Raw genomic sequence first — 27,295 nt, 5'->3', positions numbered from 1 at the left:
GAGATAATCTTAAGTACCGTACTAAGTTAGAAATCATGATGTTGCATTACAGATCTACCAATTTCCTGACTGTGACAGTGACGAGGACGAAGAGTTCAAACAACAAGATCGAGAACTGAAAGCCTGCATTCCATTCGCTGTAGTGGGCAGTAATACTATGATTGAGGTTGGAGGCAGGAAGGTGCGTGGTCGGCAGTATCCATGGGGTGTCGTGGAAGGTCAGTATCATGTTGATGTTACATAAGGGTACCGTATGGTTAATTGATAGATATGTTATATCTTACATATCGTATGTTCTAGTGGAGAATCCTACGCACAGCGACTTCATCAAACTACGCACCATGCTCATCTCGACACACATGCAAGACCTGAAAGACGTAACTCAAGATGTGCATTACGAGAACTTCAGAGCACAGTGCATCTCCCAGATATCGCAGCAAGCCAGCAGAGAACGCAGGTGGTAATAATAACGATAGTAATACTTCATTGCAACATAATCAATTATATGAGAATTTGTGGAAGTTATGCTTTTAGTGTTGACTTGCTAACAGTAAGAAAGAAAAAGATCTCTACCAGTGCCTGTTCAAAACCTTTCTAAGCTTCTGGCAGGAAGAGAAATGTAAGGATCCCTATCACATTTCCTTATATTTAATGATAACATGGCATCAAGTGCTAAAATAATCTTCCAGTTAATGTTATTTTGACATCTGTGTATCAATTACAATCTTCTATTTTTGCTAAAAGGGAGCACTACTGCAGTTATCTACAATCACCACTACTGGTGGACAAATTAATAGCTCTTACGGATTGGTTACAATGCCATGTTGCTCGTGGTTTTCATTGATTACAAAGAGGAATTTAGTTGCTGACTAAAAGTGTATAGGAATAATGACCAAGATGTACATAACTTCTAAATTCAAAATAGTTCAATATTATTTGCTAAATAAGAGATTTTCTTTATCCAAAACCAATAATATGTTCTCTTTTCTGTTCTAGCAAGCTGAAGAGAGACTCAGGGCCACAATTTGAAACTGGTATCTCTGACACAGACCGTCTCCTGTTACAGAAAGATGAAGAGGTATGGCTTTCTTTATATCCAGGTTGGGATGAACTGGAATGGTATAAAAAATAACACTATGCAACAAATTTGAAGGTCACAAAAACCTTTTTTAGAAAATATAGGTGTTCTTTATGTATTTCGACCTCCTGAATTCGAAAATTATACTGAAAACGTCTTATCATCAACAGTTTTTGCATAAATCGCATAAATTTGTAATTAATGGTAATGAAATTTAATGGTATTATAATAATATTCTGATTGATATTCTGAGCTTCATATGGGGTTTTAGTGTTTATTATAATAGACATGAAAACACCATATGAAGCTTAGAAGCAGTACATCGCTTTCAACTGTTCAACACTTGCGTTCCTAGTGGCACGTAGCGAACTGTCACGTTGCAAAGGACACTGCCTTTCCGTCACTGTGTTGTGTTTGTGGAAGGAAGTAGTGTTAGTCTTAGTGCAGAATGTCTACCCGAGGTTGTGTAAACTCTCCTAACAGTTTTTGTTATAGGCTATATGTGGTGAACTCGTGGTGAAAAAGGACCGAAGAAACATTACTACTTTCGTGAAGAAGGTCTACCATGCCTGTTTCGGAGTGAAACTCGGCGACATCGATAAACCATGGGCTCCACAGGTCGTGTGCATTGTGTGTGTAGAAAATTTATGACGGTGGGTGGCAGGAAAGAAGTCATTACGATTTGGCATCCCTATGGTCTGGCGAGAGCAACAGGATCATACCGACGACTGCTACTTCTGCTCTTGTAAGGTAGCTGGTTTCAACAAGAAAAACAAGAAGACTATTGAGTATCCGAACAACATTCGCTCAGATATTCGTCCTATTCCACATAGCCCGGATTTACCTATACCACAGCCTCCGCAGACATTAGATACGGATGACAGTGATGACAAGGATGCCGTGCAGGAGACGGATGATACTGACTTTGAAGTAGGCACAGATGAGGCCTCTCTTCTGTTCACTCAGCCAGATCTAAATGATTTAGTCTGTGATCTGGGACTGTCAAAGGATAAAGCAGAGCTCCTCAGGTCAAGACTGCGCGAAAGACATTTCTTAGCACCCGGAACGTCCGTTACATTTTATAGAAAAAGGGACTTGATATTCACGCAATATTTTTCTCAAAATGATGTGTTAGTGTACTGCAGTGATGTAGGTTTGATGGGTCAGTTCAACATTCCGTACACACCTGGTGACTGGAGACTGTTCATTGATTCATCTAAAAGAAGCCTGAAGGCAGTTCTCCTGCACAATGGTAACATGCATGCCCCAATACCTGTCGGCCATTTTGTGCACCTGAAGGAAACATACGACAACATGAAGGTGCTTCGTACTACCATTCATTATGAGAATCCCAATTGGATGGTGTGTGGCGATTTGAAAGTGTTGGGTATGCTTCTAGGACAACAGACCGGCTATACCAAGTTTCCTTGTTTCATCTGTGAATGGGACAGTCATGCTCGTGACAAACATTGGGAGCAAAAGCAGTGGCCCCGAAGGTTGGAATTGGTTCCAGGGGACAAAAATATCAAGTGTGACCCTCTAGTGGAAAGAGACAGAATACTCTTGCCACCTCTGCACCTCAAACTGGGCATAATGAAGTACTTTGTCAAAGCATTACCTAGGTGTGGCAACTGTTTCAAATATCTATGTAACAAGTTCCCCAACCTGTCAGATGCTAAGCTGAAGGAGGGTGTGTTCAATGGTCCCTATATTCGGAAAGTAATGCTAGATGAAGATTTCCTTAATTCAATGAATGCTTTGGAGCGAGAAGCCTGGACTGCCTTTAAGTGTGTGGTTCAAAACTTCCTGGGAAACAATCGCAGACCAGAGTATGTCGACATAGTGCAGAACATGCTGACGAAGTTGAAAATGCTGGGATGCTCAATGAGTTTGAAGTTACATTTTTTACATTCTCCCCTTGACTTTTTTCCTCCAAACCTGGGTGCTGTAAGTGAGGAACAGGGTGAAAGGTTCCATCAGGATATAAAGGACATGGAACGACGATACCAGGGAACTTGGGATGTTTGGATGATGGGCGACTACTGCTGGAAGCTTCACCGTGAGCACACAGAAATGTCCCATAAGAGGAAAAGCAGGGGCCACGCCATGACAACTAACAAAGCATGGAATGAATTACGTTAGTGCATGTTTTTACCACATTCTCTGTATGAATCTGTTCACTGTGTGCATATTTCAATATGTTGTTGGTTTAAACTTGTATTCTAGTTCAGCATGATTCGTGTGCCATATATATATATATGTACTACTTCAATATATGATATAATTATAAACAAAGTATATGTTTTGTGTCAAAACTGTGGGTGATACGATATTAAGTGTTATTTTTGAATTCAGGAGGCAGAAATACATAAAGTACACCTACTTTTGTGAAAAAAGTTTTTTCCCTGTTGCATAGTGTAATGTGATTTTATCACACACGAAATAATTAAATACAAGTGCATAGATTTCAAACGCTATTTCCCAGCAGAGACAAAAAAGTAAAGGAGAATACACATGGTTTATTCTGCAACTTGATTTATCACTTCTACATTTTTTTTTTTTTTTTCAGGTGCAATGAGTAAGATATAAAAATTAGCCTTTCTAAAACTAATTGATATCAGTAGGTAAGAAATCCAAGAGAACTGAATGTCAGATTGGAGATACAAAGCTGGAACAGGTAGATAATTTCAAGTATTTAGGATGTGTGTTCTCTCAGGATGGTAATATAGTAGGTGAGATTGAATCAAGATGCAATAAAGGTAATGCAGTGAGCTCACAGTTGCGATCAGCAGTATTCTGTAAGAAGGAAGTCAGCTCCCGGACGAAACTATCGTTAAATTGGTCTGTTTTCAGATCAACTTTGCTTTATGGGAGCGAAAGCTGGGTGGACTCAGGATATCTTATTCATAAGTTAGAAGTAACAGACATGAAAGTAGCGAGGATGATTGCTGGTAAAAACAGGTGGGAACAATGGCAAGAGTGTATTCGGAATGGGGAGGTAAAGGCTAAGTTAGGAATGAACTCGTCGGATGAAGCTGTGCGCATAACCGGCTTTGGTGGTAGGGTCATGTGAGACGAATGGAGAAGGTTAGGTTACTTAGGAGAATAATGGAGGGTACAGGGGGTAGAGGGAGGGCAAGACGGCAATGGGTAGACTCAGTTTCTAACAATTTAAAGATAAGAGGTATGGAACGAAATGAGGCCATAGCAATAGTTGCAAATAGAGGTCTATAATGATGATGTATGGATGTTGTTTGTTTATATTGACCCGTTGCATTCCATTTCTTGTTTTGTTTGTCCTGTTTTCCTACTCTTTTACCATCTGTATTAATCTTTATCTTTTTGTGTCTTCCCTTTTCCTCTGTTTATCCAGCTTCTTTCCCAAACCCCCTACTTTAAGACTAAAGATCCGTCAAGATGGCCATTCAGTCAGTGCCGAAGCCCATCCTCCTGATGAATAAGGGCAGGAGAAATTAGCCTGTTGGTGGCTCAGAAGAAATGGACGTAGAAAAACTGGGATTGATGCGGAGAGAACTTGTCTACACTAGCAGAAATAGAAAGTGTTACACCGTGAAGTACTTCTAAACTTATGCAAATGTTTTTGGATGACTATTATCAAATAGCACATATTAAATTATTGAAAATTTGTCCATTTCAGAAATGATCCATCCCAGATAACAGCCTATTTTAGACCACCTCAAGCACGGATACTAGCAATGATTGTGATACAATTCCTTTAGTTTTTGCCAATTGCCACCTTTTCAATACAATAAAAATATATTACAAACTTACATATTTATTATGATGTTTACATGGTACATGTTTCGCTCCTTTTCGTGTGCATCATCAGCCAAACTATCGTTAATCTAAGATTGTGTAAGATCATAAAACAATTCTTTTGGTTCAAGATTACTCCTATAAAACTAATTGACAATCTTATAACATTTTAAAAGTCACACAACAATAAAATTATGTCTTAAGTTAACACTTTTTGTCTAAAATCTTCTTCAGTCCAAACATTTTATCGCCGAAACTCATCTGGTGAACATCTTTTAAAATTGTTTAAAAATAAGAATAAAATAAAAAAACTTTTGAAATCTGGCTAGTTGTGTTGATTCCCGTTGCTTAACTTGTATAATTGTCATTAAAACTTCATAACAGTATTGAATATTTTCTGCAGTTGATAATTGTCATGGTCGATAGACTTGTTCTCGTTGCTGGAGTAACATTTATAAAATGAATTGGTATTAATTTATATTATCAATGGGGTAAAATTGTTCGTGAACAAACTTGTTGATGAAACACTTTTTGATGTGATATTGGATTTAAAATGTTCTCGAACGTTCCATAATGGCTCGTTGGTGTATTTTACTTTCTGCTGCGTAATTGTTTGGTGTTACTCCTAGCCTCTTGAGAACTACTTGTTATCCTATTTGCACTTCTTGTGAAAATACAGAAAGTATAGATCACTAATTTGAAAACTGGAAATTAGTCACAATTATCAAGAATGATCGCCTAAATGATGTGAAGTTCAAATGTCTGCACCATGTAGCTGAGGGTACAGATTATGATTATTATTATTATTATTATTATTATTATTATTATTATTATTATTATTATTAACATTAATTTAATTATGATGGCTTAAAAATCAAACATGATTACTTAGGTTATGATGCTGATTTTTACCTCTTCTAGCTTCCCGATTACACTGCTTAACAAAGTTTCCTATTATTTGCCTACCTTCACTACGAATTATTTTCTACTTCTTGTGAACAGTAGACACAATGAAAGCAGAAAATTTATCTACAGAGTCATAAAAATCTACGCACACTCAAACAAAAAACCACAAGATTGTGTGATAGTAGTAACTTAATAAGAGTGCAGATACGAACTGATTTGACACCAAGAAAGTCACTCAGACAATGTCTGAAGAGCAGGCCAGTATTTTCCGCTACCTAGTGGTAAGGAGGTTGCTATGGTAACGGCAGCTAGTCTGTGTGGAGGGAAAAGCATTCCCCCCGTTCTCCACTTCACCCCCACTGGCCAACACATGAGCTCCGAACAGTACATGACTAATTCTGAATTTAATATTCATCATCATCATCATCAGTTTGCCCTTCCAGCAAGCTGGGTAGGGTGTTTGAAAACGAGCATCTTCCAAAGTTGCCTATTCAAAAAGATTTTGCTGTCCATGACAGATTCCCAATTCCATCCCCTTCTCTCAATGTCTTCCCTCAGGTGGTCCATTCATCTTCTTCTTGGTCTTCTACCCATTATTCTCTTTTCCAAATAAACACATGGTAACCTTGTGCTATTCATTCGTTTAACATGCCCAAACCATTTAAGTATAGATGACTTAAGTCTTTCCTCCATAGATTCATTTAGACCTAGGTTAGATCGGATTTCATCATTTTTCACGTGATCAAGTCGTATCTTTTGGAGGGCAGTTCTAAGAAATTTCATTTCACAGGCTTGAATCCTACTACAATCCTTTGATGTTAGTGTGCTGGCTTCCAGAGAATATGTAAGGATGGGAATGAAATATGACTTGTATAGGGTCATTATTGTTCTTTGTGGGACCTTCTCATCCCATAGTAGGTGTCTAACGATACTGTAAAAGTTAGAGCCTTTGGTTACTGTGTTCGTTATTTCTACCTCAGCTCTATTATTACTAGCCATTATGCTTCCTAAATATCTGAATTGGTGTACTACTTCAACTTGGTGGTCCTGTATTTTTATGTTGCATTCTTTATTATGTCTGCTGATTTTCAGTGCTACTGGGTTCAATTTCATTCCATAATCATCAAACTTCTTACACCATGCATTCAGATTATTTTATACTCCCTCCTCTGTTTCATCCCATATTGCTACATTGTCTGCAAACACCAGAGCCCGAAGATCTTTATTACCTTTTCCTTTTAGTTCCTTTAAAATGGTATCCATAACTGCTATGAGTAGAAGAGGCGATTAGGCACTTCCCTGTTGTACTCTTCCGGTTGTATTGAACTATTCAGAGTGACCATCTCTAATACTGACACAGCTTTTGCATTTAGTATATAGCATTTGGATCTTCCTAATAAGGTACTCCGGTACACCAAGTTTTCTAAGACTTTTCCAAATAGTTGATCTAGGAACATTATGTTACGCCTTTTCAAGGTCCGTAAACACAATAATTAGGTCTTTTCCTCTTTCCCAGTGTTTCTCTGCCAACATCCTGAAAACAAATATCAGATCTGTTGTGCTTCTTCCAGCCCTAAAGCCATGTTGTTCCTCTTCTAAGATAGGCTCTAGAACATCCCTTATTCTGGCTTCAATAATCTTCTCCATAATTTTAAGGCCATGTGATAAGAGGCTCTTGCCTCTGTAATTTTCACTTTTCCTTCTACTCCCTTTCTTAAAGGTAGGAACTGTCACTCCTTTTGTCCAATCTTCAGGTATTTTATTATCCTTCCATATTGTTCTGTAACTTCATCAGCTCCTGCTGACTTACCACTTCTCACCATATGGAGAGCTTGCTCTACTTCTGTCCATATAATTGGGATATCTTCCTCTATTGTTTTCTGTCCTACATCCTCAACCAAGATCTCATTAGGGCCATTTAAGAGCTTGTCAAAAATACTGTCCCATTGTATCCGTGATATCTTTCATATTGTGAACTATATTTCCATCTGCTGTCTCCAGAGCTGTAATTGCTTCTTTATCTGATCTTTTACTTTTTACTATTCCATATATCATTTTCATATTCCCTTTACTGTTTTCATGCAGTTTAGTTGTAAATTCTTCCCAACTTTCCTCTTTCTCTCCCCGTACAATTCTCTTGACTTCCAACTTCCTGTATCTATATTCTTTTGCCATCACTTCCAATTTATTTTTGTCTATTTGGTCATTGTTGATTCTTCTGTCAGACTTAGCCACATCAAGAACTTTTTTGACTCTATTCCTTTTTCCGTTATGGCTTCTTTCACTTTATCATTCAGCCAAGATGTTCTTTTCTCTCTAACTCTTCTGCTTGTTCTTCCACATATTTTATTTGCACAACCAACCAGACTTGCCTCAGAATCATTCCATTCTTCATTACCTTTCTTTGTGTCTGTTATTGGTATTTTAAGTCCTTATTTCTTCTTGAAACTGCTGTTTGACTTCCAGATCTTTCAATTTCCATTCTTTCATTCATGGTTTTTCTTCTTATTTACTTTGATAATAGGTTTGGTGACTCTTAGGTCTGCAATGAGGAGTCTAGGGTCACTATCAAGGCTCTCACTATGTATCACTTTTACATCATGCACCTTTTATTCACTTGACCTACCTGTGATGATAAAGTCTATCACTGATCTACACTGATCATCCCAGCTGTATCTTGTTATCTTGTGGCTATCCCGTTTGTGAAACCATGGTTCTTCACCAGAAGTTGATTTTGCGTACATAGATCAAGCTGAAGTTCACCCTCCTCATTTCTATTACCAAATCCATATGGACCAATCATTCCTTCATAACCTGACCTATCAGTTCCTACCTGGGCATTAAAATCCCCAAATATCATGTTCTCTTAATCAATGATGTCCTCTACTTTTTCTAGGAAGCTTGCTTTTTGGTCATCGCTACAACCCTGCTGGGGAGCATAAACTTGGATCACAGTTTTGAGTTTCTCCATTTAGGCATATTTTAGCTTTGATTAATCTCTCATTGATGAATGAGACATCTGTTACACTATCAATGTCTTTATGGAGTATAAAACAAATTCCATTCCTCGCCACTGCAGGATTACCACTCCAGTATAATTTATATCCATCCTCAAACATTCTTGTGTTACAACCTTTCCATTTGGTTTCACTTAGCCCTAGGATGTGAATGTTTCTATGTTTCATTAAATCCGTGATTTCGTTGCATTTTCCTGTTAGAGTCATAGTGGTTAAGGTTCCAATCCGAAGCTTGTTTCTATGATCGGTTCTTCTTGTGCATCTTGAATGAACATTGGACATGACATCGTCATTAGTTCCAAGAGTACTTGAAGTATTGTCGACATTCAGAATATGTTTCTTTCCGAGGCTCATTTTCGTTTTGAAAGCATTGTACTCACGTACTGACTTGCTAGGCCTAATGTACTAGGGGATTTTCTTTCAGGGTGGTCTCCTTTAGCCTTTTGCAGTCCCCTCCCTCACTGAAAGGCAGCCGCTGATGAATTTGCGTGTTATTTCCCACACAAAGGTCTCATCTTATTCAGTCTTCTATGGGAAAACTCCTCTGCTTGCAGCTATTGGTTTTCCATTAATTTGCCTGGTTTGTTATCGACCACCAGACCTTTGGCCAGACAATCACAGGTAGTACAGTCTACTATCGCATACGGTAGCAGAATATATTCTGACCTGACTAAATTTAATATTTTATTTTATTTAGGTTGTGTAGTCAGAACAGACAGACGTACTCTCAAACATCGAACACATACATAAATAAAACAGTCAAAATAGCCTTGCTACGCCTATTATACAGTCCTCACCATAACAATCCATAGATTCTTTCTCTTCTTCAACTTTTAAAACTTGGAAACAATAGATTAAACACCTTCGCTTTAGCGAAGAAGAGTATATTTCTATAACAGTAGTTCACTGTGTTAATGCATGAATTGTTATTATCTTTCAGATTCGCCGCATGCAGGATATGCTCACACAAATGCAAGAGAAACTGAAAGCAAAGGGTCGTGGTCCAGTGTTTGGAGGTCAATTGTCTAGTCCCTCCAGTAAGAGCGATGGGGATATCAACAGAGACAGCGTCGTCAACGTGTGATACAACTCCATACTTCAGGGTCCATATATAGACAATACCAGTTGTGTTTTGGTTCAGAGAGAGTAACTTGAATGTACATTAGTCAACATGCCTCATTTATTAAGAGATCTTGCAAGTGTTTGGAGAAATGCAGAATGTATGTTCCAAGCAGCTTTCCTGCTTAACAGGTGGTTGTTGGCTGACAACTTGCATTCAAAACAACTTTAAGTACAAAATTTACTGTAGATGATGCTCCATTGTAACAACTTCTACTGGTGAAACAAATAAATATAGTAATGAAACTGTCCATCATTACAGAGACAGGCAAAATTTGTATTAGGATTACACACATTTCTAATTGAAAATTGTATTTGTTGCAGATATAGTTTTCACTCTTTTGCTGATATTGAGTGAGTTTTGTGGGTTTTTCACTTTTATCTGCAGGGAAATCCCAAGTTATGATCTAGTATAATTTCTTGCTTGGATCTGTCTACTTTGAATATACTGCCTTTCATCCATTGTTCATTTATGGAGAATTTGTAGTTATGCCTGAAAATATAAGACTGACAATGAATAAACATTGGCGTCATCAAAGATAGTAAAAAGGTATAGGTATCTGTAGCTATACTGTTCTAAAATTCAAATGATTGAAAATCTTAATACCAGTATGATACACAAATGTTCTTCAGTGTAAATAGAGTACATCTTTTGAGAATAGGAATGATGGTGGTGGTGATTACTGTTTTAACCATGTTTACATTTATTGTAGGAAAAAATTACGAACCTCGACCCCTAAAAAATGAAGGTTAAAAAAAGAAAGGGCCATGAAAGGCATGAAAATGGAAGACTTCCTAGGTCTTGCAAACTTAATATCAATGGGGTAAGAAGCAAACAAGAGTTGACCAAGAGAGGTCAGATAGGAGACTAGCCCAAGTAAGTGAAATTAGTGCCAGAGAGGCCCTATGGTCACCAACAACACTCCTCAGATGAGAGCTGCTGGGGTTTCCCCTTTTTTCACCATGACAGGCAGGGGATGCTGTTAGATGTATTAAACCACATCCAACCATAGGGAGAATAGAGATGATCTGGTGTTCATGTATTCATATGTATTGATAAAAGGGCCTTGTCATTTTCAAGAATGATTTGACAAAAGAATTACAAAAGAACCAGGGGAAGAAAATCTTGGTATAGTATAGTGCTTAATAGGAATGTTACAGGATATGAGGTAACTGTAGTAAGAGCTCAAATCACACAATCAGAATGGAAACCAAACATACGTGTATAGAGGGTTGCAACCTCTAACCTTTGCTTTTAATAATCTACATCATACAGCCTCGACTCAAAAAAAAAAAAAAAGCAGGTAGAGGGCAGGGTCAGCACATTTTCTGCTAGCAAGTGGGCATTGAGACACAATTGTTTATTACGGTACAGCAACAGCACTCACGTGTAGCTGGTGTGAGATGTCGGCTTGTGTATTACAATAATGAAAGAATGGGATTGAATTTTAAAATATTGTTTATTCATAAAATTGTTGAATATGTTTTAAATATAATTGGTATAATAATAGCTGTTGAAGTCCAAAATATTCAATCACTTGATTTTATAGGGCCTACCAGCCTCTGGGCTGATGACCTAACAGACAGACATGCCTCTAATATACAGTGCGTTCATTTCTAAACATCCCACCTGGAATAAATTTAATGGTTCTTGCTTTTTTTTTAAAATATTCAGGTAAAATGTGTCAATTTAGTTTCTGATGGAGAAGTTCGAAACCACTGCTGAGTGAACTTTGTGTACCTCCCCTAAATTGATGTGCTTTTCCTCAGTAAGAACCATGAAATTTATTCAAGGTGGGAAGTTCTGAAAAGGGACTGCTTAGTCAAGATGGAAAAGGCATGCTCGATTCACCCAAAAGGATACGAGTTCAATTCCCCGTCAGGAAGTAAAAAAATTTAAGAAACTAGCTTTCCACTTCTGGAGAGGCACATGACCCTGAGGTTTACTCAGCTTGCACCAGAAGCGAGTACTAGGTTAGTGGAAAACTTTACATTCCGATCCTCCAAGGGCTTTCATGGCCTGTGCGAAGATGACTTTCCTTTTTTTTTTTGTTTGGAGGAAGTTTTGAAATTAACACATGGTATATTGAATGTTAACATGCTCAAGTATGAATAACAATCATCTCAAATGCAACAGGCCGGCACTGCTAACGTTGTCAGCATAGCACCCGTTCTAGAATATCTGAAAGTGGGGCACTCTGTTATGACGTTATAAGGCACTGAGTTGAGACTGCCCAATCTACATGAACACTCTAGACATTGATAAGAACACCATAAAATTGACCAAAACCCTGGGTTCTAGAAACTCGATAATGAAACGGTCTTCAGTCCAGGTAACACAAGACTACACATTTACAAACTAGTTCTCTTGCATGGCAATGAAGTATAGAAAATCAGAAGAAACTAAATCAGAACTATTGCTGTTCAAATGAGATTTGTAAGACGTAGAGCAGGATATGCACAATGGGACCACAAGAGGAATGAGGAAGAGATGAAAGAACTGATGTAGAACCCACACTAAAGCATCAAAGAAGTGGAAGGGGCATTGTCAACAGAAGGCCAAAGGAAAGAATTCCCAAGGAGATCTTAAAATACCAGCCCCGAGGAAGTCACTCCATTGGATACCCAGCTAAAATATGAATTGAGACAATAACAGGCCACTTGGCCCAATTTCTGTTTGGAGCAGGAGGATCAATTAAAATATATGAATGTGTTTAAAATAATACTGTTAACTCATTTACAAAGAAAAGAAACATTAGTGTCAGCTGCAAAATGGCCTTTTTTTTTCAAATGCCCCTATCATCAATCTCTATAGGCAGAATTTTGAAAGACTAAAAATTGTTAGGTATAGTATACAGGCAGATACCAGCTGAAATGGACAAAATATACACTAGCAAGAATTAAATTTAAATTTTTACGCACAAAACATTACTAGATATAAACCAAATAATATCCTGTAAGAAAATTCTTCAATATTTAAGAGATTTTATTGTTTAAATGAGCAAAATCTGTATAACGTGTGTGGTTGTGATGTCTGTGCTGATGTGTGAAGGATGGAGTCATGACTTTTAAGTACAAATGTTTCATTCAGAAGTTATATTTTCTTGTTTAAACTCTTACTGGTACAAAATGTAAAATACATACTAACAAGTTAAGAGCACAATAAATGCACTTCAGGGAGAACATGTTTATTTTAAATCTTCTAATTTTCAATGACAAATTTTCCTTGTTATTTCATCTCCCTTATGTTTACTTTCAAGAATAGTCACCATTTTCTTTGTACTTTCCCACTTCCGTGGAGCTTACATTTTTGCATAGTTTACTCCACTTCAGACAACTGATAGCATCCTGAGGGTTGGGTTTTGTGAGACGTTGTCTGTGGTCGTCCTTGATGCTGGCAAACCCTGTTTATTCAGTCAAAAGATGGTCCTTGCTACTGAGATGTCAGTACTGCGAAGTACATATCCATACCACTGTAGGCATGATTTCCACATTTTTTGTGGATTGTGTCCAGCTCCATGGCTAAATGGTTAGCATGCTGGCCTTTGGTCGCAGGGGTCCTGGGTTCAATTCCCGGCAGGATCAGGAATTTTAACCATCATTGGTTACTTCCACTGGCACGGGGACTGGGTGTACGTGTCATCTTCACCACCACCACCACCACCACCACCAAGCTCAGGTCGCCTACGGGTGTCAACCCAAAAGACCTGCATCTGGTGAGCCAAACTTGTCCTGGCAGACTCTCCTGGCACTAAAAGCCATACGCCATTTCAGATTTTGTGTGATTGGGATAACCTTCAATTTCTTATGAAAATCTTCATTCCTTCCATTGTCTGGTCAAGTCAAGTGAAGTCAAGGGCTTCACAGGCAAGTGAATCTTTGATCTATTCATTTATTTTATGCATATAAGAAACCTCCTACAATTTCCTTCACACATTTAAAAATATAACATTGCAATCTTGTGTTCAAGAAGTTCTCTCTCTGAACCAACACTATCAACCACTGCCAACTTAACATCAGCTATATCCTGCAATGATAACATTATGGTAAAGAAGTTGAGTCTTGCATAACATTGATTTGTACTTGGATATTGCTCAAGCAAAGGAGATTAAGGCTGTAATTTAATCTATTAAAAAATTAAGTAATCTCAATTGAGAATTAGCAAAGAAGTTTATGAACAAGACTGTTCAGTGCAAGATTTTACTTCTATAACAAGGAACTGCCCTGAACTGATCAATGAGTATAGCATTCAAACTTCCATAGTTCACAGCACAAAAGCCATATGAAAATTAAATTATCAATGGCCAAAATTGGCCACAATTTCCAGATTAACCCATCAGTATTCTCTTCTCTACTTCATTGTAGCAGCTTAGCTCACAAATTTGGGTTACTTTACAGTAAATTATTTTCATTACAGACTGATACCTTCCCTAGTTGTTATATAGCAAGCTTGTGTGCGTAGCTGACCGGTGCTTTAACAGGAAGTCTTATAATTTCTATTCTATAAATTCACAGAACTTTAGACTTGCTATGGGTTGAGCTCTTCCTACATGCTATAAACTATTTTCATGCATTACTCAATGATCAGTGGTAGGCCTTCCTTTGCAAGATCACTTGAACCAAAGATGAAAGATTGTAACTGGAGGAATATTACTACTATACGTGTCTTTTTGAAGCAAATATTTTTAAAATTTTCATTCTGCAACTCATTTTATAACTAAATGTGCTGGTTTCTACATATTAGACTGTTCTGTTAGCAAAGAGTTATCCGGTTATAAGGTGACATAACTGAGAAGGTTAAAGTGTGATTTTGTAATTTTCAGGATTATCAGGTGGAATTTTATGACTCCATAGAAATGTTTGATATTAAGATGATTTTCTTTACAATTCAAAAAATAAGTTACAGTTAACTTAGGGTTGCTATATTTAAAACAATAAAGTGTATATTAAACCGTTTGGTATCCGTTCAGAGAGAGGTGAACAATTCATCGATTGATGGCAAACCATGTCGTTTAATTTAGGGATAAAAAAGAGAAACCTTTGTACCTTAGTGGAAAGTATTGTTGACTCTGTAGCGATTATTAAATATCATGTTTCTTGATAGCAAACAGTATGCTTTCCCCATTCAGAGATTGCTGTGAGACAGTCTACTGAACACTATGATTTCATAATTAAAGATAACAGTTTGGAAAATTGTATTAAAAAATACTTCGTGGTTTAGGGTCCATTGAAATGATTGAGTAATATTACAGTTGAGCCTTTTAGAGCAGCAATTGCAGTTCTTAGAACAAAGGCATTGTCCAGATGGAAGTCCTTCCAGAACTTTGCGATGTAACTTGGGATCGTACCTCTCACACGGATCATGAAACCGATGACCTTAATGTTATCAAGTTGATACTTTGACTTGAAGTAAGGGATGGTTGGATTATAAATGGAGCATTTTCCAAAGTGCACATCAGATGTTGTTCCAAGATATGACTTTCTTTGGATGGTGGGGTCTACGATAGTACCTATTCTTGTCTCAGGGTTGATGGCTGTCGTGTCAATACACCTTGTGCTGCCTGTTTCTAACATTCCACAGACTACTTTGTGAACAAAACCTCTTTCTCTTAGAGCAAGGACCGAAAACATGTGCAAGTGTTTCATGCTCCCTGTGGCATCGCTGACAGTGGTAAAAGTAAACTCGTGTCCTCATCCTGAGGTGGTGCAGCTCTTTTCAGGCACACCCCCCCCCCCGTTGGAGGTGAGCTGTATGTACCATTTTGACCACATACCAGCCCTCCTGCCATTCTTAAATTCCTGGCAGTACTGGGAATCGAACCCGGGCTCCCGAGGACGGCAGCTAATAGCACTAACCGTTACGCTATGGAGGTGGACGCTGACAGTGGTTATTGTTTTGGGATCTGTTCACCCGTCTATTAGCAGGCATACACTCCTTGTAAAGAATGACACCTTTCCCTTAGTGTGAGGATTGAAATTCTTTCTCGCAGCTCTTTTCTAGCTTTAGGAAAACTCATGTGCCTGGTATCTGCGGCAAGCTTTTCCATATCTACCTCCAAAGCAATTTGATCCATGCAAATGAAAGCTTTATGAAATAAGTAACAAGTTTGGTTGATGTACTTATTAGATGTTGAAAACCCCTTTTGACAGGTGTTGATATGTTACAATGCTTCCCATCTCGCCTTAAATAAAACAAAGCCCTAGTATTTTCTGTCAGTGTAGAGCGTAGCATCGGAAGTGTCACCAGGGAGTTAAAAAATTTCCAAATTAACAAATACTATTATTATTATTTATGATGGATTTGGTAAGCTGTGTCTCTAGCATCTTATAACCAAACAATCAGCAACATTTTACAATCAACGTTTTCTCTATCTGCAGAATTAAATTAGCTTTTTCCTCAGCCTTAAAATTTTCCTAATTTAATAATAATAATAATAATAATAATAATAATAATAACAACGAACTCTGACAGACTGACAGAGGGAGGCTAGAAGTCAAAATATGAAGAGGTTTTGGGAGCAGAACAGACAGGAAGCAGAGAAGCAGAAGCTAAGCGTGGTCTATAGAAGGCCAAAACAAATGTAAAAAAATAAAGTTATAATAATGAATGTAGTATATTGTCAGGAAGCACTCTTGTTTTGTTGGCTAAAGTGAGGAAGGGCCAGGCTTATCCTCACCACTTCATTTTTTGCAATAGGAGTACTTCCTAGAATTGTGGTTCCATCCATTTTTATCTTTTTTTTGTCCTTTTAGAGCCTTTTGCTTAAATTACATACTTGGTAAGGTTGAGAAATGTTTTTAAATATTACACTCACCTTAACTGTGTTGATATCTAACCTGTTCCTTTCTGTTGCTCCAAAATGAATTCAAGTGAAAACATATGCTCAACTGAAGCATTAGCCCCAGGAAGACGGGACAAATTCAACTGCAGTCGGAAAAGTTGATGCATCTATATTGTTCTCAATAAATGATCTAAAATGTTGTACCCACTTATCTTGGACTGTCAATTTATTATTCTCAGCTGAGGAAGTTCTGATATACAGTAATTCATATAACAAACATGTGCATAAATACTTTTAATGTCCCATTACATGAACCAAAAACCAGTATTATTTTCAATTTTGATCAAGTGAGCATTCATATGTCCCGAAAATGACTTTTGGGTTACTGGGATAATGACTGTAATCTGGTAATGTACAAGAAAAGCTGAGAGGTATAGCAACCCTATATAAACTGAAGATTATTTCAGATTTGAAAAATGTTTTACCATTGTTAAAGAAATGTTTTTGACTCTTCATTCCAGCGCTTTCCGTTTCCTTACTTCACGGTTTTGTATAATCATCTGAGTAGGCAAAATTTTGATTAACAAACAAAGTCTCAACTTTTATTTCACTTCAATACTAAAAAAAAAAAAAAAAAAAAAAAGGTAAACATTTGCTGCTGTTGGTTCATACATTAGTACTAATTTAGTTGCGATTCAGCTTGGAGACGGCTCAAATTGGCCTATATATTAACCTCATGAGTGTCAGCTAGAATTGCATAATTCTATGTTAAAAACCCATTTTCATAAAAATGCAATGTCAGATAAATGTTTATAATTCAATAGCTATTAAAGTCACTCGATTCTTTTCTTGGTAGCTGTTCAACATTTCATTCTCCCTTTTAGTACACCAAAAATTTAAGCATAATTAGGGGCAAGTAAGTAATTAAGAAAAACATTCCTTTTTGGAGCATTTTCTTCTGAAACTTATCTTTATGTTTATCCGTCCAAAAATGCCTCTAAGCAGAATCTTTCAGAATAATACTCTAACTAGAAACAGAACAAGTAATAACTGGGAGAAATACAATATTTCACTAAACTGGCTGTGATATTTTGCAATCTTAAAAGAAGTTCATGAAAACAATGGCCATGATAAAGACTACTTACTAACTACAAGTAGTGAATGAAACAAATTATTATATCACATTTAAAAATTCACATTTATGCCCTGAAATACAGAAATGCCATCCTTTTTGGTAATGCACACACAATAAAAGTCTGCTTCTTGGTTTTGTAATTGGAACAAACCCTACACCACCTCTTTTTCCTGTTGGCTTTATGACATTAAACTACTGTTAAGGGCTTGCATTTGTCAGATAAGAAACAATGCCACAATCTTCCCTCGATACATCAAACTGTGCTTATTTCTTGTTCTTCAAGCCAACATAAGGCTGAACCATACTATGCTGTATGTCAAAGTCAGCTGTCACTCCCTCAAAAGAAAATACAGGGTGGCCCAAAAGTCCGTTAATATTTGACGAGGCAATACTTTACAGAATACTGGAGGCAGAGAGGTAATAATTGACACTCATGATTGGCATGGCATGGAGTTTTATTGACACCAAAATGAAGTGAATAAAGCTTCACTAACAGTGTCTTTTCTGGTAACGCCGATATGCTGCGATTGCAGGCGCATCTAATGCCCTCTCTCACGACAACTCCTTTTATACCATACAAAGGTCTCGTGCAGCATCACTGACATGTTTCTGTCCAGTGCCATCTGTTGGCCTGTTTGTGCACTCGTTCTCGGTGTCAATAAAACCCATGTCATGCCAAGCATGTGTGGCCATTTGTACCTGATGTGTTGCTGTCAAGCGCCATCTGTTGGACATATTGTGTTCTTTATTTTGGTGTCCGTAAACCCCATGTCACGCCAATCACGAGTGTGAATTATTATCTCTCTACCTCCAATATTCCGTGAAGTATCGCCTCGTCAAATTAGCAGACTTTTGGGTTACCACATATCTTATCTCAGAGCAAACTACCTACAAGACACTTCTAAGTGGCCAAATTTTTTTTTTGCTAGTTGCTTTACGTCGCACCGACACAGATACGTCTTATGGCGACGATGGGACAAGAAAGGGCTAGGAGTGCGAAGGAAGCGGCCGTGGCCTTAATTAAGGTACAACCCCAGCATTTGCCTGGTGTGAAAATGGGAAACCATGGAAAACCATTTCCAGGGCTGCCGACTGTGGGGTTCGAACCTACTATCTCCCGAATACTGGATACTGGCCGCACTTAAGGGACTGCAAATTAGGAAGCTCTAGATTCCTGCTAATGTAAAAAAAAAACATACCATTAATACAATCTAGCAAATGCAGAAAGAACTGTCACATTCAAAAAAGTGTTAATTAATCAAGGCTGAGATTTCTAGCAACACTTCTAAATGTTCATATGATAAATGCTGGCACTCAAGGGATTTTGCGGTGATAGTACTGATATAAAATGTGTAATTATCTGCTAAGGAAAGGTCTGTTTCTGGACAAGAGTTCCCAATTCAAATTCAGTCTACTCAGATACCGCTACAAACATTTTAAGTTTCTAATCTAAACTTTTTTTTACAACAATGTATATAATCATTCTTAAGTACAAAAGTTCACCACACTGCACTATCTCTATTCATGTCTGCTGGACAACTTGTCAGTGTTGATGTAGTTAGTGTTTGGTTGAGTTTTCTAGAAATGTTTAATGAACGGTTTTGCTAATGTTTGCTAGAATTTTATGTATATACGATATTTATAAGATATACACTTTTCCTCAGTATGTTATTAATAAGTGTAAATAAATGCATTTTGTGGAATTGCAAATATTGTTATTCATTTGGTCAAAACTATGTTAAACCTGGTCTTACTCAAGATGCGAAAGATGAAAAATCCTCATTAGTTTGGAACTCCAGCTCTATTTTAACCTTTAGAACTCCATTACCCTTAGTGCATGCTTCCTGCTCCACTCCGAATTAATGTCTACAATATGAACAGCTGCACGAAGTCAATACTGCAAAACTATCTGGCACAAAATATAATTATGTTACATGTTATACACTTGCAGTTAGAACAAAAAATACATTAATTCTTGTAGTTTTTCATAGTGTGGTATTTTTCAAAAGAGTTTCCTGGGTGGAGACCAGGTTTTCTTGAACACCTTTTGCAGTAGTAAACAGTTTCCTTTCTACCACCTTACTTGCTCCTGTCTGAACAGAGAGCAGTCTTTATGTAGTTTTCCAGGTGAGTTGTTGATGAAGTGCAGTTTACCATTCATTGTTCTTCACTGTTCATTTAATTGTTTGAAATATCAATAATTAGTAATGCGAAGAGCAATGCCGGTCCCAATACCGATGGGATGGTTGACGAATTATGCAACAAAGTTCAAAAGAGAGGAAGACCTACCTCTGATGTGGAAATTCAGATTTTAAATTCGAAACTTCCTTTACATTTTAAAACAACAGCATGTTACAGGTAATTTAAATTCAAAATTTATCCATGTCAAGACAGAATGCATCTTCCAGAACATGCAGGGGTACCTAGCTTTCTGCACTTTCACTCACTTCAGTGTGTCTACAGTGTGCTTCATAACTGCTAAGTTCGAGTGAAATCAATATTCTTTTGTATTTAGCGCTTTAAGGAACGCCACAATATCACATAGCAGGCAGTGTACGGAGAAGCAGAATCCGCGAACACTGCCGATGCTGACAGTTGAAAAAGCGTGACTCATATAATCAATTCATATACACTGAACAATTGTCAATGCTGATGAAACTGCATTGTTGTTTTTAAATGCAGAGTCCAAACGGTTTCATGGTTTTAAAGAAGTGCCAGCCGGGAAATCGTACAAGGGTGGGGGTCATTGTACTGTGTTGCAATGCACATGGAAGCCAGGAACTTCCTCCCCTCATCATATGGAAGTTCGGTTAGCCATGATGTTTTAAGGGCGTCTGGCACTTTCCGTGCAACTACAAGGCATGTAAAAAACGCGAACAGTACATTAATCCAAAAAAATAAAGCATTTGCATAGGGGAGCCAGCATAATTTGTCTTCGTCTTTAAATCTTGTGTTTTTTCTTTCGTTGCATGAGGTTATGTTTGTCAGTGATTTATCCAAGTGCATTATTTGAACATTGTAAATGCACCTTGTTGGATACATTTCGGAAATAGTTTTATCCATGGCACTTGAAAGGTTTAAACTGTAAATCAAGGTCAACTGCGTGCAGTAACGGGCCTTGGACTATTTTATGATGCAGCAAGGGTTGGCACTTATGAATTACAAGCTGGCGGTTAATTCAAAATCACCTAATTCGAAGTCAGATTTTTGAGTTCCAACGACTACGAATTAACGGGGTTTTACTGTACTGCCTAAAAATCTGACGTCTAGTTAAAAAATCACAATCAGTCAGAACTGAACTTCAGAACTTGTCGGCGTTGATGGCTCAGGTTTTGCTTCTATTGGATCTTCCAATGTGCATGATCCGATTGCATTGTTACAGATGCTTGCTCCACATGATTTTGTTCTATTTAATTTCTTCAAATAAGGAGTTATGTTAATATTATCAAAGATCCAATACAGTGTATGGTGCTCTTAAGGCAAGGAATTCTAGAATGATGATATGCATGTGTTTGATCAGATTAACTGAAAATGTGATCCTAAAAATTGTACCAAACCTGTGCTTTGAGGGATAGTATTTACAGTACACTATGATTTGCATAAGTTCAGAGACCAACAATGTTCACTTTGACTCAGCAGGGTTAAGAGATTTTCAAGATTTTGGTTGCTGGTCTTGAAACTCTTGAACAAGAAGAAATCTGGCCCCCAGCATTTTCATTAATTTTGATAGCTGAACAGAATTGTAAATTGAAGTTAACATATATTGCCTTTTCCCAGAGTTATCCAAATGAAAATGAAAATCCACAGCCTGTTTCCAGTCATTCGACTGGGTCAGGAATGGAATGAATGAAGCCCCCATCTAGCGGTGAGGATAGGAATTGTCCCGGCTGCCGAAGCCTATCGCACTCCTCTGGGGCAATGATTGATGAATGACAGATGAAATGCAATGATACTGGAGTGTGTTGCTGGAATGAATTATGACAGGGAAAACTGGAGGAAAACCTGTCCCACCTCCACTCTGCCCAGCACAAATCTCACATGGAGTGCCCAGGATTTGAACAACGGAGCCCAGCAGTGAGATGCCACAATGGCTACAGTGATCCAAATAATAAGATTAAAATAAACTCAAAGTGATAATACAGTCAAACCTCGATATCTCGAACCTCCATTACTCGAATTTTCAGTATCTCGAAGTAACTTAAATTTCCCAGCAGTCTGTCCCATTCTTCACATATACTTATTTCTCTATTACTCGAAATTCGCTTACAGAAATTTCTCGATTTCTCAAAGCAAACATTTCTTCCCTTGAAGCAAGAAATACTCTAACTCTAATTTTGTGCAACATTAACTGTGCAATACGGCAGGTGTGGTTTGTAAGGAACAGTAACAAGTAAAGCAAGAGTTACAATGATGCTGGGAGCTAATATGACTGGAAACGAAAAACTAAAACTTCTAGTGATCGGAAAATCGGCAAAGCCTCGCTGTTTCTCGGGTGTGAATTGATTACTGGTCACGTACGGAAGCAACCACAGAAGTCGCGGATGAGAAGCTCCATTTACAAATCTCAGCTGTGTGGCAATGACGAGAAGTTTCAACGTGAAGGGAGGAAAGGTCAATAGTAACAAACAGAAGAGGCTAACTGAGTTTTTTCAAAGGTGTTAACGGAGGTATGTTTCTGTTTCACTACTGTATCCTGTCTTCTAAGAAGTTACTATAATAAGGGTTATAATTCAAGTGATGCCATAAAATAGTTTGTTTGTATACTTTTAAGTACTGTTAAAACTAATGTATTCAGTATAAGCCCATAGATAGTCCTCTCCGTGTAAGGACGTACCCTAAGGGTGCAACCTTACCCTTTCTCCCCTGTAATATTAAGATATCGATTTATAGTTACTTTTCTTGCTGTTGGGTCTTTTTCAGTGTCGGTAACCATACAGTTTAGGGACCCTACTTGCCGATACGTCGTCTTACATTTACCGTTAATCTGGCACATTGGCAACGTTCAATCACTGTTCTAGCGTGAATTGCGTGTTGCCACCGCATTGCCGTTAAAGTCACTAGTGATACATTTGCGAGAATATTTAAAGCATATTTTCTTTTTCTGTGTGATTGTAAATCTATTTGGCTAATACCAGGTAAGTAAAATTGTGGCATGTTCGGATAATGCATTTAATAACATAGTTTGTGTGAAATGATGAAAGTGTTCAAATACGCCAGTCTCATGTCTAGATCTACCGGTACATGAAATACGAGTAACTCTTGCGGGATGAAATTTTGGCAGTAGAACGTATAACATTATTATTTTCAAATCCGCAGTGAACTTGAAAGCTGACCTAATTTCCGTTTACGGAGCTTGGCACATTAGTATACCTATATGTTTCCTGATAAGCTTGAAGATATAACCAGCCTGCAGGCTGAAAATATGCTCAATAATCTCTCTCCTTACTGGTTACCGGTACCGTATTGAAGAGAGAAGGAAATGTTCGCACAAAAGAAAGGTAAGTCATTGGATGTCTGGAACTTTCGAAAATCACACTGCAAAGACTTATTAAATAAATTACATCGTTTAACACGCCCCTCTTTTCAAGAATATGGTTAAAGTTCGCCTACTGTATATCAAAATAAAGACATGTGACATTAATTTGAGTGTGCAAGTGTGTTTATTTCCTTAATTGAGCTCATTGAGCGTGGAAATCGACTTAATTATGAATATCTTGATTTATTTTATCTTAACTTTTATCATTTACTAGGGTAGGGAAACATTCATTATCAGTGTTTACATTGAGGTTAGTTTGTTATGGTTATGTCTGGTGATTTTAACATGTAACCAGGCAGGTTGGCAGCAGTGATCAGCCATTACAAAAAAGAGAAAAGAAGAGCATCGGGCGGCGATATTTACTTTCTGGGGTATTACCTTACGTGGCGATTCCTATACATATGGTTCAATTATGTGCAATACATGCTCAAAAATGGTATTCTCTGTACCTCGAAATTTCGATAACTCAAAATAAAATTTAGCTCCTGAGCTGATTAGAGATACCAAGGTTCTACTGTAATGTCATGGTTATACAATTTACAAAAAAATAACATTTCCAGCTCAGCAGTTTTTATTGCTAGTTAACTTGTACAGTTATGTGATAAGAGGTGGTGGTGATTATTGTTTCAAGAGGAAGTACAACTAGGCAACCATCCTCTAAAATATGTGATAAGATAGAGCAATTACAAGAAATAAAGTAAATAGTATTACATTTGTCTTGGAACTAGTTTCAGCCACTTAGTGGCTTAGGTTATTCACCTAAGATGTTGCACGGAAATAAACGTCTAAACCATTAAAGGTATCGGTATTCTGTTTCCATATTTGTAAATGACACACAAGGGCTTGTAAAATGTGCTACTTATTCTCATGACAGGGCAGGGAGATACTGATACTAGCTCCATATTTTAAAATGGAACGGCACAAATAAATACAGCTCGCCTAAAAGTTCAACTATGTACGAGTTAAAAAATGTATTTTCAAAATCGGACAGTTACTTTTTGAAATATCAATAAAAACTGCATTTGGGCTTTAGGGTGCTGCATCAGACAGCATGCGGTTGGCCAAGGACATATCGGCATTCAAGCTGTTTCCTAGCATTGATTCCAGCCACAGAACAGATACCAGGCATGTACTGTAAACTATCACACACATAATGTTATGTACCATAACATACCCTGAGTGTGCAACGTTACTGTATTACTGGCAAACACATAAAGGGGAAGGGAGATTATGCGTACATTATTCATTTGCTTTTCTAGAAGGAGCTCTTCAGGTGTCCTGTATTATGTTTATTTCTCAATTCATACAGTAGTATGTATTGTACACTCAAACCAGTGACAATTATAGCTTTCGTTATGTTCATTTTATTCCTTTAAAAAAACATCACCCCTCCCTGTCCTGTCATGAGTTTGCCTGTCGTACACATTTTGCAAACCCATCACATGTGTACGATATGCTTACGTGCCTGGTATCCGTTCTGTGGCTGGAATCACACCCAGGAAACTGCTTGCGCGTCCATATGTCCTTGCCCAACTGCACGCTGTCTGATGCGGCATGCAAAACCGTGCATGTTGTTCTTATTGATATCTCAAAATACTTACATATTTGAACTCGTACGCTGTTGAACTTTTAGGCCAGCTGTATGAATTTATGCTGTTCCATTTAAAAATATGGAGTTAGTATCAATATCTCTGTTATTAGTCATCCCATGAGAATTCATAGCACATTATTTTACAAGCCCCTGGGTATCATTTATGAATATGAAAACAGAATACCGATATCTCTAATGGTTTAGACGTTATTTCCGTGTAACATCTTATGTAAATAACCCTGTACTGTACTGAAAAGGTGGTCCCTCTTGTCAATTTATTTCTTATAATTGCACTTCAGTACGGAACAAAATGAAATTTATAGCTTATAATTAACATGCAGCAAGGTACATGCACTGTAAAACACAGAATAAAATACACAGAAATAAATTATTTATTATAACAGCAATAATTAAATCTATCACATTTTGGTTTGTATCATTCAAGAGAATACTGGAAAACTTAATTTGTACAAAATACATTTTTTCATACAAGAAAACGTAAGAAATAGTTTCAAATAGCAGCTTCATAAAAAGAGAGAGTTGAAGAAAAACATGTATTATTACTGAGATCAAAATAAACTGGACTAGAGTTAGTGTAGCCTTTATTAGTCACAAAAAATTAGCTCTGTTACAGAAACTGAGAAGAGCAACACTACACAAGGCTCCAATGGTGGTGTAAAGAGTATTCTTCTTCTTTTTCCCAATTTATCAGGGTTGGCACTTCAGATGGATCTGGCCCAGTTTTACAGCCGACTGCCCTTCCTGATGCCAATTCTAAGTAGGGTGAGTATTCATTATTACATGTTTCTGTGGTCTAGAGAAATGTAAGGAGTATTATCCTGAATATTACTAAGAACATTTGAAGAGTTATCAAGCTAAATTTCTTATTGATGCAAAATATACCACTCTTTTACTGCAAAGTAAGGAGAACTTTCTTTCATACAGGATTTTTACCTGGAAGCACCATCTTCATTTTTCCTCTTCCAGAATCACCAAATTAATACAAATAAAACTTTGTCAAGTACCGAGTATCAAGTCGTTGCAGGAAAGATATAATTATGGTCATTTTATGGAAGTATACGAAACATGTCAGAACTTAATTGATCCTTCATCACCTTCAGTAAAGCTAAAAATAAGGCAAGTTGCACCGAGTTTATAAAGCAGAGGTAAGAATATTCATAACTGACAGATTCTTCATCTAAGAACAAGGAGTTTACTTTCAAGCCTCCCCGAGTAATAAACCAGTTGCATCATCAAGTGGAAGGACTAAACTGCAGACTTATCCCTGCGAAAGACCTTGCTTATCTAGTATGAAGGTCACTAAACCAACTGACAGTAAGGGTCCCAAGAGGCAAAATCAACTTTCAGAAGTGGGGACTGCAGTCTGTCGTATCAATGCACTGAGTGAATGTGATAATATCCAGAATCTGACACCTCTTGTCTGCAGCAGACTAGTGAATCCTGCACTATTCAAGATCTGTTTGTAACTAACGATAAAGCCATTGCAGCTGCAGAATTTTAGCAAAATATCACATAACCCTAATGCGGAACGAAGTCAGTTTTGAGAGGTTTATAATAATGTTATTGGGTTTATGTCCCACTATCTACTTTTCCAGTTTTTAGAGTCTCCAAGGTGTCTCAATTTTGTCCTGCAAGAGTTCACCTACGTGCAAGTAGATTTAGACACGATGCTGGCATATCTGAGCACCTTCAAATACCACCGGACTGAGCGAGGATCAAACCTGCCAACTGGAGGTTAGAAGGCCAGCACTCACCATCTGAGTTACTCAGTCCAGCAGATTATTAACGACGATGTCAGATTTATGTAGAACTACCTTGTAAGCTGACTTAGAAATCATATTTAAATAGCCTAGAAGAGAGGAAGGCAGCATACTAATAAATCCCATGGCGCTACAGCCATGATGGGCTTTGGTCTACCAAGCGACAGTAGCTGTTCACCCTGAAGGCCCACAGACTAAAGGAGACGCATGGTCAGCGCAGTAAATATCCTTGGACGCTATTTTTGGCTTTCTATAATAGGGCCTCTATCTTATCATCATCAGAGAGCACCTAAATATTTCTCATGTAGTCCAAGGGTATTTCGAACCAGTCATCAGATCACTCAACTGGCCGAGAATTGAAACAGGGGCCTCCTAGGTAAGAGGCAGGCGCGGCTCGCTACCCCTAGAACGCGGGACTGGGTAAAGGGCCATATAATTAAGCTTAACTTAAATACGTTGTCATGACAAATATAAGACCAAGTGTGAGGACTCTGACATTATAGCATGGTAGTTTGTGGTTCTGCCACTGCAAGCGATTATATCCAACACGTGCTCCAGTAGTTCTGGCAAGCC

General features: G+C 37.7%; 1 protein-coding gene across 2 annotated transcripts in view; it reads left to right on the top strand.

Annotated features, from left to right (window-relative positions):
• LOC136883371 (septin-2) overlaps positions 1-19,517 on the top strand; it is a 139,413-nt gene extending 119,896 nt beyond the window's left edge. The window contains exons 6-9 of one of the 2 annotated variants that reach the window (XM_068229692.1): positions 53-218; positions 301-457; positions 997-1,078; positions 9,719-19,517. In XM_068229692.1, coding sequence (XP_068085793.1) covers positions 53-218; positions 301-457; positions 997-1,078; positions 9,719-9,862 — 549 coding nt within the window. In that variant the 3' untranslated portion in view covers positions 9,863-19,517. Of the gene's footprint in view, positions 1-52; positions 219-300; positions 461-996; positions 1,079-9,718 lie in introns of both variants that reach the window. The other variant, XM_067155644.2, reaches the window with a different exon arrangement.
• The last annotated feature ends 7,778 nt before the right edge of the window (positions 19,518-27,295 follow it).

The sequence above is a fragment of the Anabrus simplex genome, chromosome 11 (assembly GCF_040414725.1).
Source record: "Anabrus simplex isolate iqAnaSimp1 chromosome 11, ASM4041472v1, whole genome shotgun sequence".
In the NCBI taxonomy this organism is placed as follows: domain Eukaryota; kingdom Metazoa; phylum Arthropoda; class Insecta; order Orthoptera; family Tettigoniidae; genus Anabrus; species Anabrus simplex.
Note: the sequence above shows the minus strand (reverse complement) of the source record. Positions and strands in the feature narration are given on the sequence as shown.